Genomic DNA, 18,211 nt, shown 5'->3' on the forward strand with positions numbered 1-18,211 from the left:
TGCTATAGTGGCTAGAAACCTTTTTAGCCACATAGCAGCACCCTGAGTGGTGGTGCGCGCATTGAGGGACCCAAATTATGTGACAAATACGGCGCCTAGTAGCGGCTGCTTTGAGAACTACCCACGATTAGTTTGACGATGCTGATAGAAGGAGAGTAGTACCAGGCTTTTTCACTCGTGCCATGTATTCTCTCGCATCTATAGCAGTAATATATGAGTTCCATCTCACAATAACACGTCACATAAGCTCTGTCATGCAGACTTTTTGTGCTGTCCTGTCTTTATTTTACTGTTGTTACTTTTCAACATGCCATGTTTTACCCTGCGGTGTTGCTACACGATAAAGAGTGCCTTTCTAGGATATGTTTCCAGATAATCTTTCTGCTTTTGTTAACTGACTGTTCTCGTGTTGCGAGGGGACGCTAGGGAGCGCCGTTTCATGCGGTCGTCTGAACATCAGCTCCTGCTTGTTCACCTTTTTTTTTCTGTGAAAGTTAGCTATGTGTTTGATGCCTTTTGCTCCAGTCGACGCTTGAAGTCTTGAGGACCACGTGGAAAGAATTTCGTCACGGGGGGGGGGGGGGATCTTTCACCGAGTTTTGAAGACCTTTCTTGCTCGACCACGTCGTGGGTTGCTAAGCCTAAGGTTAGGTATAGCTAAGCCTAACGCTAGGCTTAGAGCGTTTGAGCTATCAAGATGGCTATGCAAGCCACTGTGCAAGAGGAGGACATTTTTCCCGAAGAATTCCAGTGTTCTGGATGGACAACGGTGCTTTCTAAGCGTAAGTCAACTAAAGCACCCGTGGTGGGTGCTGAAGTTCAAGGCCCACCATACGGCACGAATGCTGGCACCCAATCTCCCGCCAACGTGAAGAAACGCCTCGCTAACCCGTCAAGGCTGCCTCATCTACCAAGGGAACTTTTCGAATCATTGCTAGGCCTCGGGGAGGCCTGAACGTTAAGAATACCAGTAACGTCCGGATTTCTCGAGCCCTCACGACAGCGGCGCGTGTCTCTGTTGCGGATATTACAGAAAACATCATTGGTCCTAACGCTATGCAAAACATTGTTAAGATTAGTACGCCATCGCAAGCCAACGCCAAGGCATATGCATGTCTAGAGGCCATCACCGTCAATAACGCAAGATACGAGGTTAGCTCTTACATTGCTGCGCCCGGCAACACATGCAAGGGCATCATCAGAAACATCAATATGGAAATTGACGACAAAGAACTTGAAGACTTCTTATTCAGCCGAGGAATGCCTCTGTTCTCGAAGTGCGGCAAATGAAGAACTCTACCACAGTCGTTATTCTCTTCGAAGGACTTCGAGTCCCAAATTACGCCATGTGTGGTCCCAGCATAGTCAAGTACACCCTCTACCGACGGCAGACAGATGTCTGCTATACCTGTGGTAGACTCGGCCACAGAGCCGACGTGTGCCCCACTCCAGGAAATGTTATCTGTCATGGTTGCGGAATGACCTCCCCTGGTGACCAGCACGTTTGCTCACCGAAGTGCGCCTTCTTAGGAGGGCCTCATTCAAAGGCCGACAGAACCTGTACACAAAAATTCGAGATACCTTACATCGTCAGACAACGCAGAAGAGAGAGACGCAACTTTGACAAGGACTTCCCACCGATACATCACCTGTCCGAACCAGCCAACAAGTCCAGGTCCCAGTCCAGGAGCTCGAGGGGGCGCTCCCGATACAAGAGCGGTCCCGATACACAAGCCGTTCCCAGTCCCGGAGCTGTTCCCGATCACGGGGCCCGGCCATCAGCATTCAGGTGCCTGCTGCCACAGCGACCGAGTGGGCTGACCGCGTCAAAGGATCCCAGAAACAGGTAACGGGGGGCATACTGCCAGAGCAGAAAAATTATAGAATTATTCAGCTGGAAAGGGAGAATGCTGCACTAAAGTAGGGGATCGCGCAACTTAGAGTCGAGATAGTTGCACTTAAGAATGCTAATAACGCTAAGAGTGAGGCTCCACAACCTCCTCAGGTCACTAGACTCTAAACGCCTGTTTAAACGCCTATAGAAACGCCCGTGGAAACACCTATGGAAACGGCCATAGAAACGACCGTAGAAAAACCCGCGGAGACGCCCGTCGAAACACCAATGAAAGTGCAGTGTACTGTTCGTCCAGCCAAAAAGAGGGCTTTGACTATGCCCGCGTTTGATGAGGAACTGCATATTTTTAAAACAGAGATCAGAGACATGTTGCAGTCGCTTAGTCAAACAGTCGCATTGGTTCATGTTAAGGTCGATACCTTGGCGGCCAAGTTCTGCGCACTGGATGCCAAGGTCGATACGGTGGACGCTACCTTCTGTGCGTTGGACGCTAAAGTCAACGCGCTCGAACGCAGGCACTTATCTTTCGAGTCTAACCATGGCGCGTCCGCCTAAAGAGTTCAGGATTTGGCAGTGGAACTGCTGGGGGTTTACCCGCAAGAAGGCAGTTCTTCAGCAGTTCATTCGTTATCACTCTGAAAAGCCGCACGTCATTTTGCTTTTGGGGACGATTTCAGATTCTGTCATTCTGCCGGGTTACACATCTCACGCTTTTTATGGAGACGGACGAAGGGGCATTTGCACGCTCGTATCTAAGGGATACACCTATATGTCGCATGATCTTTCTATGAACAGTAGTAAAGTGGAACGCTCATTGGTCGAAATTATTCCGGGGGGTCATTTAAAGAGTAGCGTTTTCATCCTGCATATTTATACTTCACCAAATGACTCGAAACAAGGGTTTGTGGCGCTCATGAGTAGGGCTGCCGCCAGGGCCGGTATCTCCCCGCTTGTGGTGGCAGGTGATTTCAACGCTCCTTATCAGGGTTGGGGTTATCTGCGGCCATCCCGTAAAGGCGAGGATTTGTGGCAAGCAGCGGCAAACTTGAACCTCACCCTGGCCACGGACCCAGCATTTCCGACCAGGATGGGTAACTCCTGCACGAGGGACACCACGCTGGATCTTGCCTTTGTTAAAGATGTTGAATCTCCTACTTGGCACAACTTGCACGTGGATCTTGGTAGTGACCATAATGTCTTAGCTACCCATATCAGTCAGTGTAAAGGGCAAACCCGTAAGAGAGTTTAGTTTCACAGCTTGGGATTACTTCCGGCATATTAGAAAAGAACGCGCGCAAGCTGAAGACTCTACCCCCAGCCTGGATCAATGGGCCAAATAGCTCAAGGGAGACGTTGGTGAGGCGACAAAAAAGATACACACAGATTTGAAAACGGATAGTATAGACAGCCGCCTGGCGCACCTCCTAGGGGCCAAAAAATCGTTACTGTTACGACCGTCATAATTATTGAAGTTTTCGGCCTTTGTGAGCTGAAGGAAAATATTTCGATGCATTCCAAGGGAGGGTGTGTTGTCAAGACGGGTTGGTTTCCTGTCAGCAAAACGTGAAAAGGGGCCAGGACCGGTCTGCGCAAGGAAGGCACACTAGCCAAGAAAGGCCATTGTGTTTGCTGCGAGCAAGGCTTTCGAAACCGACACGGAGGCAGCTGGGCCATTTTCGAGGTCACCGAGGATCTGGAAATCTCGGAACCAGCATGGTATTTGCAGTTGAGGCTGCAAGCTAAAACCAAATTGGTTGTGGCTGCATCTTGCGAGGACAAGCGGAGCCCTGGGATATGCGCGGCTACGCCACATCTTCTAGCAAACAACCAGGATGGAATGTGGGGGTGAAGAAAAGGATAAGGCACTATGTTCTGCAGCCTTGCCGGAGCCCGCTTCAGCGACAATGGATTAGTTGACTATTCCTTTTCCCCTTTCTCCATAGGATCGGCTGAATGGGGTGGCATATTTTGAAGATATGCTGGCCCACCGCTACATTGTCCTACCCAAAAAGTCAGGCAAGTTTGACACGTGTACAGGCAGCCGGTTTTTCGAACCTCACCCAGCTGCCGGAAGAATCTTCGAAGCCAATATCATCGAACGTGCGCGAAACTTGGTGACGTGTGCAAAAACTTCGGTGCAGTGCGTTTGTGACCATATTTGGGCATCGTGTAGACTGTGACCTCTCCTCATGCATTGTGTGGTGTCTTTCCCCTCCTTCGTGGGTGGAGCATCTAGACCATGGAGCGCTGTATTGGCTGAAGCCGTGGACAGTGCGTCCAGCGTTGACAACGCGGCGCTATATAAACGGAAGACTCTTGTGTATTTTCAAGCTCACAAGTTCTGAAGTTCTACACTTCAAAAGCTCTCATGTACAGTTTTGACTTCTCGTTCTAATTCTCAGTTACTAACCATGTAAATAAATTGTTGTCGTTTGTACGAGCGCCTCAACTGACTTGTTCTACGATGGGTCCTAGGACGGGGGCCCACCACCAAACTGAGATTCGTGGGATCCGGAGTCGCAACAATACTGAATAGTTGGAAAGGGCAGAGGCTCAATCGTCGGCTCCGCAAGAAAATTGCAGAACTTAACCGAACCATCGAGTACCACTGCCAGACCCTCTCTGGGCAGAAGTGGGATGAGGTGTGCCATTCTGTTGATAGCCAAATGGGAATAGGAGGGAAATGGAATTTGCTAAAACACCTTTTGCATTAGTCGAATTCCAAGAGTAATCAAAGACAAGCCATTGCTAAACTGATACATGCCGTAAGACAGTCTGATTCTGAAGGCGCTATACTGGATGGTTTGGCTCACAGATATTTACCCATTGGCTCCTCAAGCTATTCAGACTATCCGTCTTACACTGGACCCCCTTGCAATGAGCTCGGAGAACCCTTTACCACCAGCGACGTTTGGGAAGTTCTTCAAAACCTTAATGGACGATCGGCTCCAGGGCCGGATGGCATCTCGAACAAGGCCCTCAGGAACCTGGAAGACGAATTCATTAATTTTCTTACTGATGAGATAAATCGCATATGGAGAGAAGGTTCTGTCCCTGACTCTTAGAAAATGGCATCGGTTGTCTTCATTCCGAAGCCGGGGTGACCTCCAGGTTTAGGCAATCTAAGGCCCATATCGCTAGTGTCATGTGTCGGCAAGGTGTCGGAGCACGTCATTTACAAACGTGTCTCTAAGTACATTAAGAAAGATCTTTTTCCTTAAAACATGGTTGGGTTTCGTCCGTCTTTGTCCGCACAGTACACAATGAAGCTGCTCAAACATCAAATCATAGACGTGAACACAAGGGACGTAAGAGGCATCCTGGGTCTTGACTTGAAAAAGCGTTGGACAACATCTCTCACGCGCACATCTTAAACTCCATTTCAGACCTTGGACTAGGAGAAGCCTTCCACAGATACGTCAGCTCCTTTCTCGAATCCAGGAAGGCTACGCTCAATATTAGCGACCTCAAGTCCTCTCCCATAGCACTGGGCCCTAAAGGCACGCTGCAAGGACCTGTGATATCTCCGCTTCTCTTTAACATCGCTATATGCAAGTTGTCTACACTGCTATCTAGCGTGAAGAGCATCAACCATACGCTTTACGCTGATGATATTACCATCTGGTGTCCCGGAGGTAGCGAAGGGGAAGTCAAGACTGCACTCCAGGAAGCCATCGATCAGACAGAGCTCTTTCTTGCTGGCACAGGGCTGAGGTGCTCCTCGAGTAAATCGGAGTTGCTTCTATACAGGCCCAATAGAAAAGGAGCCAGGCCACAAAACTGGAAGCCTTTATCAGAGGTAGACATTGTACTTCACACCGGAAGTGGCACCCCCATTCCGAGAGTGGATGCTATTAGAGTGCTGGGTATGATTATAGAGTCGCACGTGTACAATAGGCAAACCGCCGCTAAGATTTCAACAAAGACCGAGAACATGATAAGGTCGAATAATAGGGTTTAGAACTGAAGGGTGGGACTCGAAGAAGACAATCTACTGAGGCTCTTTCATGCATTCCTCAAGAGCCACATAACATACGTTGCTGCCATGCACTCTTGGTATGGATTCGAAAAGAAGAAGCTGGAAACTCTGATCAGAAAAAGCGTAAAGAGGGTGTTGGGCACCCCTGTGCGAACAAGCACTGAACGGCTTATGCAGCTAGGAGTTCATAACACCCTAGATGAGATCATTGAAGCCCTAGAGACTGCACAGCTAATGCGCCTGTCGTCTACGCCGGCTGGTAGGAAGATTCTGTCCGTCCTAGGCCTCAGTCCGGCGCTCGTAGAGGATCATCGTCTTCAACTACCAGATGAACAGCGTACTGCCATCCAGGTCCCTCCGTTTCCGCGAAACGTCCATCCTCAGCACAACGTAGGAAGGCACCGGGCTAGGGTCATCACACTTCTGAAAAACATCAGGAACGATCCTCATTCAGTTTGTTTTGTCGATGCCGCTCAGTACGGCCGCTCAGCTAGGTTTTCTGGTATTTCCGTCAATCATATGGGCTCTATTATCAATGCTGCATCAGTTAGGGACTCTACTCCCTCAAGAGCCGAACAGTTGGCTGTAGCCCTTGCCCTTTTGGATGACAGTAGATCGCAAGTTTTCACTGACTCAAGGTCAGCGGTCAAGGCTTTCGCCTCTGGTTCCGTCTTTACTGAAGTATTTAAACTACTTGAAAATAGGACACTTTCTCCACATACCATTACCTGGTTTCCTGCACATCTCGAACCCCTACTGGACTCTCAAGTAAACTTGAATGACACTGCTCACTCACACCCGGGCGCGCGCACTAACCCTCCGTGCTGGGGAGGACGTAGGTCCGCAGGTTGGCAGTGAGGTGTTCAGGGACGCTTTATTTACATTCAGTGAAGTGGCTAATCACTACCAGTTGAGGAGGCGATCATTTGCTCTACCACAGAAGTTGTCTAGACCTCAAGCAATCACGTTTAAAATGCTCCAGACCAGATCCTATCCAAGCCTATTTTTCCTCAGCATAGTCTCCTCAGAGGCTTTTGACTCTACCTGTCCTGATTGTGGTGAGGTTAGTGACTTAGCACATATACTCTGGCAGTGCCCCTCGTTACGGGGCCCAAGTCGGCTCACAGAAGAAGATTGGGACTCTGCCTTACAAAGTTCAGAGTTGCTACCACAACTACGGGCTGTCCAGAGAGCCCACGACGTGGCGGTGAGGCTAGGCCTCCCCGTTCCTACGTGGGAGCGGCCCGTGACGTTGCTCTAAAGGAGCAGCGTTTCTCAGGACCCAATAAAGTTCTTGTCTGTCTGTGTCTGTCTCGTGTTGCGGTAGTTGTCCTTTCTGCCTTCTGACACGTGCGTTGATCTTTATTTCGTGCATTTATATTCTTCTCCTTTTAATAAATCATTTAGTTACGAGTAAGCACTAGTCCTGCGTTATTTTGTCTCTGTGGGCGCTTAAACCACACTTATACCATGCATCTCAATAAACTAGCCGAAGGGTTGATTCTGTTTTGATATCATATTTTCCATCTCTTTTCGACTTTGAGACAAAAGAAAGTCAAGGAGCTACCATTCTAACACTTTAAGAGCAATAGCTTTTCCCTTATATTTTTTGTCTACGTCTTGCCTTTGCAGTCACCATGATAACGCAATTATTTTAGTGTTCGGGTTTATTTGTAGGGGTTTATTAAGGTACATAAATTCAAAACATATACCCCTTCCCCCAAAAGAGGTAAGGCCCGCGACAAAGAGACTGATTAAAGAAGCCAACAGTGGAATTTCGCCTTGATGACGTACGTTACGCTCTGGTTCCACTTGGCAACGGAGCAGCGTATGCATGCCCCATCGCAGTGAAAGCGCGATCAGGTTGAGCAGCAGGGCCTCAGCTTCGGTTCGGGTGGGCACCCGCGTCTCTTCGATGAATCCTGGAGAGTTCGGCGGCCATCCCAAGCCCAGCTTACGAAGTAGGGCTGACATCTTGGGGGCCGCGTCGTCTTCTAACGAAGAAAGACTCACGCAGAGCTGATAAAGCGATGCCGCCTTCTGCACGGCCGTCAGGTTGACCCCGCTGCCTTTGACGGCTGGAACGAGGACCTGCGCCAGCTGGCGACCGGCCTCAGCCAGGGCCCTGGGTGACCCCGTATACATCTTAACTTGGTCGAAAACAGTTGCCTTCAGGAGCCTACCAGGGCAAACGTTTAGTGGAGTATTTCATTTAATATACGTTTAGCAATAAAAAACATTCGCCCCGCATCTGCATGTTACACGACAAAGATCGTCGAAAGACGATAGTCTTGCGGTGGAGAGAGTGAACAAAACGTTTTTTTTTTGATGTTCTGCGCAAGAAAATTGGTAAATGGTGTTCTGGAGGCACTGCGTTAGATTTGCCTCGAGCGTGCAGTGGAGGCGAACGAGCGCATCAAGCCACGTCGCACGTGAAACATGTGCGCTATCTAGCAGTTATCCTGGAAAACGGGGCGTGCGCCCTACGCGCCCGTCTCTGAGGTGATAAGGAGTAGAACGCAAGGCGACGGGTGGGTGCCACCACCGAGTCATCTTAGCATAGTGGTGGAAGCGCTTGCTTTTTTGTGCAAACATTGCTTGGCCAGCGCAGCGTTGTAAAGGCTATGATCCTTAAAATTACTTATGTATGCCTTGTCTAGTAAAAAAGTACACATACATCTCTATTGTAAAAACATCGTGATGCCAGCACGTTTTTTTTTGGCACTGGTACACGCTGGAGACACTGGTACACGCTTGAAATCACTGGCACTTCACTGGGCGCCCTGGGAAAAAGCTGTGTCGCACTGGTAGGGGCGCTGACTAGACCACTTTGATGCTGGTGCGCACTGCGAAGCGCTGGAAGCGCTGGAGTTTTCACTGGCAAGCCCTGGTGAATACTGCAGCACGCACTGTTTCTACTAGCGCAGCGTGCACGTTATTGTAGCGTGTGTCGTGGTATGTTTCGGTGTCGTTGAATATAAAACGATTGATTCGACGGCACGGAGAGATGATACCCTAAGCATACGTAATTTTTGCGGCGCACGGACATATCGCAGCAATTATAATGCACCTTTTTGGAATATGCCCCCGTGTATACCGGTGACATTCGCATCATCCGTGTATTGCTGTAATGATTCCAAGTTGCAGTGTTCGTAAACCTGGAGCTGCACGCCACTCCTACCAGAAACGGGAAATTGTTTTTGCCGCAAAGTTGAAGAAACGTAAATGAGCTCTCTCAATCGCTTCGCAAGGTTTCCCAGCTGAGACGAGAAAAAAAGCTGTCGTTCGATTCCGCCACACCGCATAAATATATGTCTGGCCATGCTCATCCTTCTATTTACTTCAGGTAAGAGTTTTAAATGTTCCGAAGCTCAAATGCAGAATCTTCAACCCTCCCAACTCACCGCGACGAGAGCGGTCGTACCCAGTGCCCGTCCCAGCGAGCATTAAACCTGTCATGCAGGCCGCGTTGGTATATGTGTTACCGGCGCTTCTTGCTTCGTGTACACACAACTTTGAAGTGTGAGAATAGCTGTAAAGTATAATTTAGACATCCATGAAACTAAATCAACTATTTTGTCTTGTGTCGATATTCGTACAAGGAGGGCTGATGATCGAATGTCGCGCTTTCAGCTACGCAGGCTGTCCCCGAAAGCTGCCGGCCGCACTTAGCCTGTACTTCTTTGACTGATATGTAACAGCATGCAATTTTCAGTTGGTAATTTGGTACGCCGTCGAGAACTGACTCCGTGGCATACGTTTTCAGCTGATTGCATCGGTATTTCTATGGGTATTTTTGAATAATTGATATTGATATAACTATGTATACTCAACAGGGCACTGCTAAATTAATCGACTCATTAAAGCTTACATCTTCTTGTGGCGCCGATGGCATCAACGCTAAAATGTTAAAAAACACACAACCCATTGTCAGTGGGATATTATGCCATATATTTCAGCAATCACTGTCTTCAGGAGTGGTGCCGGAAGACTGGAAAGTGGGTAAGATTGTACCAGTCCCTAAAAAGGGCCCTCCATCCCAGCCTAGCAGCTATCATCCCATCTCGCTCTCTAGCATTTGCTCTAAACTAATAGAACATGTGATCTACTCTAACACCGTCAAGTTCTTAAACCGCCACAACTTCTTTCATCATAGTCAACATGGGTTTCGCTCAGGATTATCCTGCGACACACAACTTGCTTCATTCTACAATGACATCAGTTCAAGCGTTGACCTAAATATACCCATCGATGCCTTCTTTTTAGACTTTGAAAAAGCATTTGACAAAGTTCCGCATCAACGGCTACTCCTCAAGCTTCCTTGCTTAAACATTAATACATCGACGTTCAACTGGATTCGTAGTTTTCTGACTAATCGGCAACAATTTGTGTACGCTAACAACCATTCATCTAGCCATCTTCCCTTAATCTGTGGCGTCTTACAGGGCACAGTACTCGGACCCCTACTTTTCTTAATTTATATAAATGACCTCCCAGCTAACATTTCATCAAATATTCGCCTGTTTGCAGATGATTGCGTCGTGTACCGTCCAATAAAAAACCCTACCGATATTGCTATACTTCAAAACAACCTTAATCTTATTGAATCCTGGTGTAACGACTGGCTAATGTCTTTAAACGTAAATAAGACATCGCTAATATCATTTCACCGTAAGCAACATAACCAGCAAGCGACTTACACCATTTCGGGCTCTACAATCTTAACAGCAGAATCCTATAAATACCTCGGCGTAACATTCTCAAGCAACCTCACCTGGTCCACTCACGTTAACAACGTAGCATCCTCCGCTAATCGTGCGCTGGGTTTTCTTCGTAGGAATTTAAAACTTGCTCCCTCATCAGTGAAGTTGTTAGCTTACACCACATTTGTTCGCCCTAAATTGGAGTACGCATGCTCGGTTTGGGACCCTCATCAATCTAATCTATCTAACCTTCTCGAATCTGTACAAAATCGCGCAGCCCGGTTGATCTACTCCGTGTACTCTTATCATTCTAGCGTTTCCGAACTTAAAACTCGTGGCCACCTCAACAACCTACAATCACGTGGTCATATATCTCGGCTCTGTCTTTTTCACAAATTTTATCACGCTCCTTTCAATGTTCGAGCCATCTTGCCTGCTCATCGATTATCCAGCCATACAAACCATCCCCGAGCCGTTTATCCACCGCTAGCACAAACTACTGCCCACCTTCGCTCCTTTTTTGTTGCAACCGCCCGGGACTGGAACAACTTGCCTGCCTTCGCCATGCACCACTCCGACCCACATGTATTCAAGACCGTGATTGAATCGTTAATATGTTGCTAATTATGCCCATCCCTCGTGTAATACCACGACTGGGGCTTTTGAGGTATACTAAATAAATAAATAAATAAATAAATAAATAAATAAATAAATAAATAAATAAATAAATGTGTTATGTCCGGTGTTGTCGTCGGCCCATAGACGTACGCGTTGGTCGCGGTAGTCCAAAAAGCTCAGACAGCCTCGAACGGTTAAAAACAAGTTTATTCTTATTCGGATGGAGGCGGCGGCCGAACTGCCGGGGGAAACGACGGTGGCTCGTTTGCACTAAGCGGGTGAAGGGGAGGAGTCAACATGTGGAAGCAGTTTCAGCATCCAGTCCTTCGCGGGTTCGGAGGCTCGCTCGTGACACAGGGGTGCTTGGAACACAACATCTCCTCCATCCTTAGATTGTCGCTTGGAAGCGATCTGGGGGCCGCCGTGGGCGCGTGGACGCTCTGGACGCACTAGGAAGAGAAGCCTCCGCTCGCTGGGTGTCGTTTCTTTTGTGTTCAGTGCCAGCGGGCGGCAGCGCCGATTCATCTGGTGCGAGATGCCAGGCTAAGTGGAACGAAGCTTCCGTCGAGGTGGCTGCTTGAATGGGAGGTTCCCTTGGCAAATTACCTGAATGGCGTAGCTGATTAAGGTGGCGGCGTGTGGCCTTTCCACCAACGTCGACGAGCCATGACCGCAAACCTATGCGTTTGAGTGCCGTCGCTTCAACCCAGCCGGGCTTTCTGTGGAACTGGCGGGCGTATATGCGCTGTCCACTTTCAATCCTCCTGCTATGCGGGAGCTTTTCTTCCTCCGACGGTGCTTTCGCTGAGGGCTCTGGGACAATTGCTGTCAGCTGGGTTCTCATTTCTCGTCCGAACATCAATTTCGCTGGCGTTTGATCAGTAGTGCTTTGAACAGTGTTGTGCTGTCTGAAGAGAAAGCGCGCGATGCGGCGTTGCATTGTCCCAGTCTGGTCTTTAGTAAGGGCGCGCTTTAGCTCAGCCACGTAGCGCTCGGCTTGTCCATTCGTAGCCGGGTGGTAAGGAGCTGATGTAACAGACGAGACGCCGTTGTCGCTGTAAAACTTGAGAATCTCCGTGGACACGAACGGAGTGCCGTCGTCCTAGACCAACTTGCGCGGTAGGCCATACGTTGCAAACAACGACCGCAGAGTGTCGATAACTGCTGCCGATGTCGTTGTAGCCATTTGTTTTACCTCCAGCCACTTGGTGTATGCGTCTACAACCACCAGGAACGAACACCCTTCGATAGGTCCAGCAAAATCAATGTGCAGGGTGTGCCAAGGCGTGTCTGGTCTTTCCCATTCAGGAATAGGGGCTCTTGGCGGGCTCCTGTGGTTGCATTGGCAAGGCTGGCAATCGTGAACTGTTAATTCTATATCATGGTCGATACCAGGCCACCACATATAACTTCTGGCGCACTTTTTCATGGCAACAATGCCTCGATGACCAGCGTGGACAAGCGACATGGCCTGTTCGCGAAGTGCCGCTGGAATTACAACTCTTGATCCCAAGGTGACGCAACCGCGATGAGTGCTCAACTCCGCACCTCGCTTGCGGTAAGCGTTGAAGTGTTCACCCCTTAGCTTCTGCACGTTGCCTTCTTGTATAGCTGCGTAGGCTTCCTTCAAGACAGTGCACTCCTGCGTTGATGCTGCTACCGTGTCAGCTGTTAGCGGAGGGTTCGGCAGCGCCTCGAACATGAGTATATCCCCCGGTGGGGGTGGTTCATTTATTGTGGTGTCTAGCGGCAGGCGGCTTAGTGCGTCGGCGTTCTGGGGTTTCTTTCCCGTGCGATGTACGAGTTCATAATCGTACGCCGACATCTTGATGCACCATCGTGTCATTCGCGGCGACAATGTCTGTGGCATTGGCTTTTGGGGACCCATAATACTCAATAAGGGCCGGTGATCTGTTATGAAAGTCACTTTCCTGCCGGTAATGTATTGCCGTAAGTGATCTGCTGCGTAGACGATGGCAAGTCCCTCTTTATCTAGCTGGGAATAATTCCTCTCTGCCTGCGATAGGGTGCGCGAAGCAAAAGCGATCGGGGCTTCCCGTCCCTGGTTGTCAACTTGGGAGAGGACTGCTCCCACTCCGTATGGTGATGCGTCACAGGCTAGCAGTAGGGGTCTCCTTTCGTCGTAGTGTCGCAGAACAGTAGACTTGCGAAGTAATTGCTTAAAAGCAACAAATGACTCTTGGTGGCGTGGCGACCAAGTCCATGGGACTTCTTTCTGCAGGAGCTGATATAGATCGTTGGCCACTGTAGCTCGATGTTCTAAGAACCGGTCGTAGAACGTCAATAGCCCCAAAAACGACTGCAGTTCTTGCTTGTTAGTAGGCGCTCGTGCTTCGGTGATTGCACGCACTTTGTCTTCAGTGGGATAGATACCCTGCGCGTCAATTTGATGTCCAAGAAACTTCACTTCAGGCACCACAAAAACACATTTTTCTTTACTGATGCGCAAATTAGCATTTGCTAGCCTTTCCAACATGAGCTCCAAGCGTTCTGTGTTCTCTTCATTGGAGGCGCCATCGACAATAACATCGTCCAAGTAGACGCAAACACCTGGGATCCCGCTAAGTGTAGACTTCATAAATTTCTGGAAGATTGCTGGCGCTGCAGATATTCCGAATGGTAGCCTTTTAACTTTGTAAAGACCCTTAATAGTGTTTATCGTGAGCAGTTCAGACATTGATTCGCTCACCTTCAGCTGCTGGTAGGCTTGTGTCAAGTCCAAGGTGCTGAAGATTTTGCCACCACGAAGCGTGCTAAAAACCTCTTCTGGTGTCGGCAGTGGGTAGGAAGATGCTTTTGTCGCCAGGTTGACAGTGCTCCGGTAGTCTCCGCAGAGGCGTAGGGTACCGTTCTTCTTTCGGACGACAACGAGTGGTGTAGCCCATTCCGAATGTTGCGTCAGTTCGATGATCCCTTGTTCCTGCAGTCGGTCAAGCTCATTCTCGAGTGACGTTCGTAGGGCGAAAGGCACCGACCTAGCTTTCAAACATTTCGGTGTCGCATCCTCCCGTAGCTCCAGTGTGACTGGAGGTCCGTTGTTCCCTGGTATTTCTTCGGAGAAAACCGCTTTGTACTTATCTTGAAGCTGCTCCACTGACTGATAACTGGGTGTGTGGTGAACTCCGCCAATGACCACTCCAAGGGGGGTGAACCAATTTCGTCCTAAAAAGCTTGATCCAGAGCCGTGGACGACTAGCAAGGGGAGCTGATGGGTCTGCCCGTTGTAGTACACGTCTACGTTGGCACAGCCCAGCAGTGGAAGGGAATGTCCGGACCACGTTCTCAGCTGCGTGTCGTCTTGCTGGAGAGCTGGCGCGTTCTCACGCCAAGTAGCGCGAAAAGTGTCCTCGCTGATGAGCGTACATGCTGCTCCGGGATCCGCCTCAAACCTGATAGGGCGCTGGTGCACCATAATTTCAGTTGTAATCTTCGGTCTCGTTCCGAGGTTCACAACGGCGTTTAAGTCATATAGTGCCGATGACGTTAGTGCTGTTCGGCTTGTATCTTGCGTCTGGCCCTCCTGTGCGTCGACATTGTTGTTCCGTTGCACTGAAGTCTTCGGTCCGAGTTGTTTGCGCTTCGAGATTCATGCCTTTTCAATGTGTCCCAGTTTTTGGCAAAAATTGCAGGTCGCTGTCTTGTATCGACATACCTGGGGATCGTGCATGTCGTCGCATCGCCAAAAGCGCTGTGTCTTTCTGCTTGATTTCGCCTTAGACGTGGAATGACCTGACTGCTGACTGGTGTGATGCACCGGCTTGACGTTCCGTCGAATATCCTTCTGCTGGTGACCGGCGCTCTCCGCTCGTTGGGCGATGTCGTAGGCTTTGGAGAAGGTGAGACCCGTCTCCGCGAACAGGCGTTGTTGTAGGCCTGCGTCACGCAGTCCGCACACAAAAGGTCACGCAACATAACGTCCAATGGGAGCATAGTGGTGTTAGCAGGTGTGGCAGTCGATCCTCCCTCCTGCGCAGTAGCTGCAGCTGTCGCGGTCAACGTCCCGAAATTGCAGTCAGCAGCGAGCTTTTTGAGAGCCGCTACGTATTCGGCCACTTTTTCGCCTTCCAGTTGGTCTCGCCGTTGGAAGCGGGCTCGACAGTAGACCTCCGATGGCCTTGGGTCATAGTGCTCTTGTAGCGCTGCTACGATGTCGTCGTAGTCAACGGCTGCTGGAGTGCGTGGCTGAATCAGGGCACAGACTGTGTCGTATGTCTGCTCCCCACACAGCGTTAGCAGGTTGGCCCTCTTCATTGCTGCATCAGAGATGTTGTTAGCCTCGAAGTAAAATTGCAGGCGTCCAAACCACGATGACCATGATGAGCCGTTGAATTCGGGTAGCCGATTTGGGAGCCCGTGCGTAGCCATAGCTTGTAGCTTGTCAATATCGTTGCGTAGCGTTGGTCCAAATCCTAACCCATCTTCGTCACCACTGTTATTTCCGGTGTTGTCGTCGGCCCATAGACGTACGCGTTGGTCGCGGTAGTCCAAAAAGCTCAGACAGCCTCGAACGGTTAAAAACAAGTTTATTCCTATTCGGATGGAGGCGGCGGCCGAACTGCCGGGGGAAACGACGGTGGCTCGTTTGCGCCGAGCGGGGGAAGGGGAGGAGTCAACATCTGGAAGCAGTTTCAGCATCCGGTCCTTCGCGGGTTCGGAGGCTCGCTCGTCACACAGGGGTGCTTGGAACACAACAATATGTACACTGGCACGTTCGCTGTATACTTCAGCGGAGGCCAGAGAAACGGCTGTCGCTCGGCATCGTCACTACGTAAATGCCTTTCGGGCATTGATTGACCTTTCACTTACTTCAGGTAACATTTAGGTAACAGCTATAAATGTTGCAAAACTCAAATGCAGAAACTTCAAGCATCGCAACTCAGCTGCTTCGAGAGCAGCCTTACCAAGTGCCCCGTCCCAGCGAGGCCTATCGTGCCGGCCGCGTCGGTGTACATGCTACCGGCGCTTTTTACTCTAAGAAATCACAATTCTAAAATGTAAGAATGACTGTATAGTACAGCTTAGACATCCTGGAGCTTAAAACGACCATTTATCCGCGTGTGCGGTTCCCGCGCAAGGAGTGGCGACGATCGATGTGTCGTGCTTTTAGCAACGTAGGCTGTCACCGAAAGCTTCCTTCTGAGCGCAGGAGCCGGTACTTCTCTGACTCGTATGTAAGAACAGGCAAATTTGAGTTGATAATTTGGTACGTGTTGGTGAACTAACATACTGGCATACTTTTCAGTGGATTTTATTAGTCATTTCTTCAGCGGTTTCTTATTTGCAGTATCGATATAACTGCAAATATGTAATCTGGCACGCCGGATGTGTACTGCTACATCGTCACTGGCGCGAAAAAAAAAACTCAATATTCACTCGCGTGCACGGATATCTACCGAACAAGACATTTAAATCATCTGGACATGTTGACCAGTAGCAAGTGCGAGAACCGACTATCGAAGAAAAAAAAAAAACTATCGGCAGCAACAGCTGACAATCTGTGGCTGCTCCTCCAGTCAATTTGAGATATTTCAGAGTTAAGATGCGGATGCTTCAAAAAACATTGCGGTCTTGCTAATATCCGCACGTCATTCGGTGCCCGGAAGCCATTCGTTCCTGTGGAATCAAGACGCAATCCTTATTTGGGAAGAAATATTGTGTCAGTCTTGACTGTGCGACTTGTAAACATGAAGTTGAACGGTGCGTTCTGCGGATGAAAAGTCATTTTACAACTTCGCATGCATGTTCTGGCGTGGTGTAGTGGGTATACCGTAATCGGTTCAAAATCCGAAGGTGGAGAGTTTTAATTCCGTCATAAAGCTTTTTATTTTTAAATTTTTTTAGTTTCAATATGAACGCGCGCCATTTTACTTATATATTTATTGATGGCTAGTGGGAACCCCCGTTTTAACCCTGTGAAGCAATTTTGCGCAGAGTACTGGGACGCTGCCGCTCCAGGGTCCCAATACCTACGCTGGGAGGTGCTGGTACCAGCGCCATACTGGGCCCATTATCAGGCATGGCGCTGGACGCTGGTACCCAGTGGCGCTGGTTTTTGCAATAGGGATAATATTCACGTGTTGTTATGATGCCTCATATGTGCGCAATAATTGCTTTTTAATTGACAATCACACAAGCATGAACGCTCAACCTTGAGCAATATTGGTGGGTGCTGCAGATGGGGTCGGCCGTTTGGGCTATCGTTTGGTCACTTTGATGCCGTTTAGAGTACTGTTAAGAATGGACAAACAGACAAACGTACAGACAGACAGACAGACAGACAGACAGACAGACAGACAGACAGACAGACAGACAGACAGACAGACAGACAGACAGACAGACCAAAATTTTTGCGTCCAAGAAAGACCATCGTCTTTGAAATAATGCGAATATAAAATAGTTCACAATTTTTCGCAATATTACTAGCTAGCCGAAATACATACAAGAAATAGCATCTCTGCAATGACATAGCGAAAAGCCGAGGAAAGGCGGGTCATGGCGCCGGCATACGATGCCCATAAGTTTTCCCCATTACCCAAGCCATATGTTGGGTGTGGTTCCGCGAACAGAAGGTCATTTAACCAACAAAGGTACCCATCTACGAAACCAACAGGTAAGTTCTTCGCGAAACGATCTCACACGAACGCTGACAAAAGTAAGCTCAGTGCCAATCAGTGCTATGCACAAACGCGTTATGCGAGAAAGCTGAACGTTAAAAAGGCGAAAGTCAAGCAGACAAGGCAATTGTCAGGGGATGGTGAGGCACTAGATCATCCCCGACGGCCAGGGTATGCGATCGATGTTTAGCGTAGAGCTTGCTCCATTGCAAAAAATAAGGTGACAAAGGCCAATATCAGTGGTTTTCCAGCGCAGTTCGAGAAGTCGGCTCCTGATTATTCATCCTGGTACACACACACACACACACACACACACACACACACACACACACACACACACACACACACACACACACACACACACACACACACACGCACACGCACACGCACACGCACACGCACACACGCACACGCACACACA

At 49.2% G+C, this 18,211-nt stretch overlaps 1 protein-coding gene across 1 annotated transcript in view; it reads right to left on the bottom strand.

Moving 5' to 3' along the window:
* LOC142767409 (uncharacterized) overlaps positions 1 to 18,211 on the bottom strand; it is a 154,834-nt gene that overhangs the window by 75,186 nt on the left and 61,437 nt on the right. Inside the window, exon 3 of the mRNA XM_075869004.1 lies at positions 7,629 to 7,959. Coding sequence (XP_075725119.1) covers positions 7,629 to 7,959 — 331 coding nt within the window. The remainder of the gene's footprint in view (positions 1 to 7,628; positions 7,960 to 18,211) is intronic.

This window comes from Rhipicephalus microplus, chromosome 1 (genome assembly GCF_043290135.1).
Source record: "Rhipicephalus microplus isolate Deutch F79 chromosome 1, USDA_Rmic, whole genome shotgun sequence".
NCBI lineage: Eukaryota > Metazoa > Arthropoda > Arachnida > Ixodida > Ixodidae > Rhipicephalus > Rhipicephalus microplus.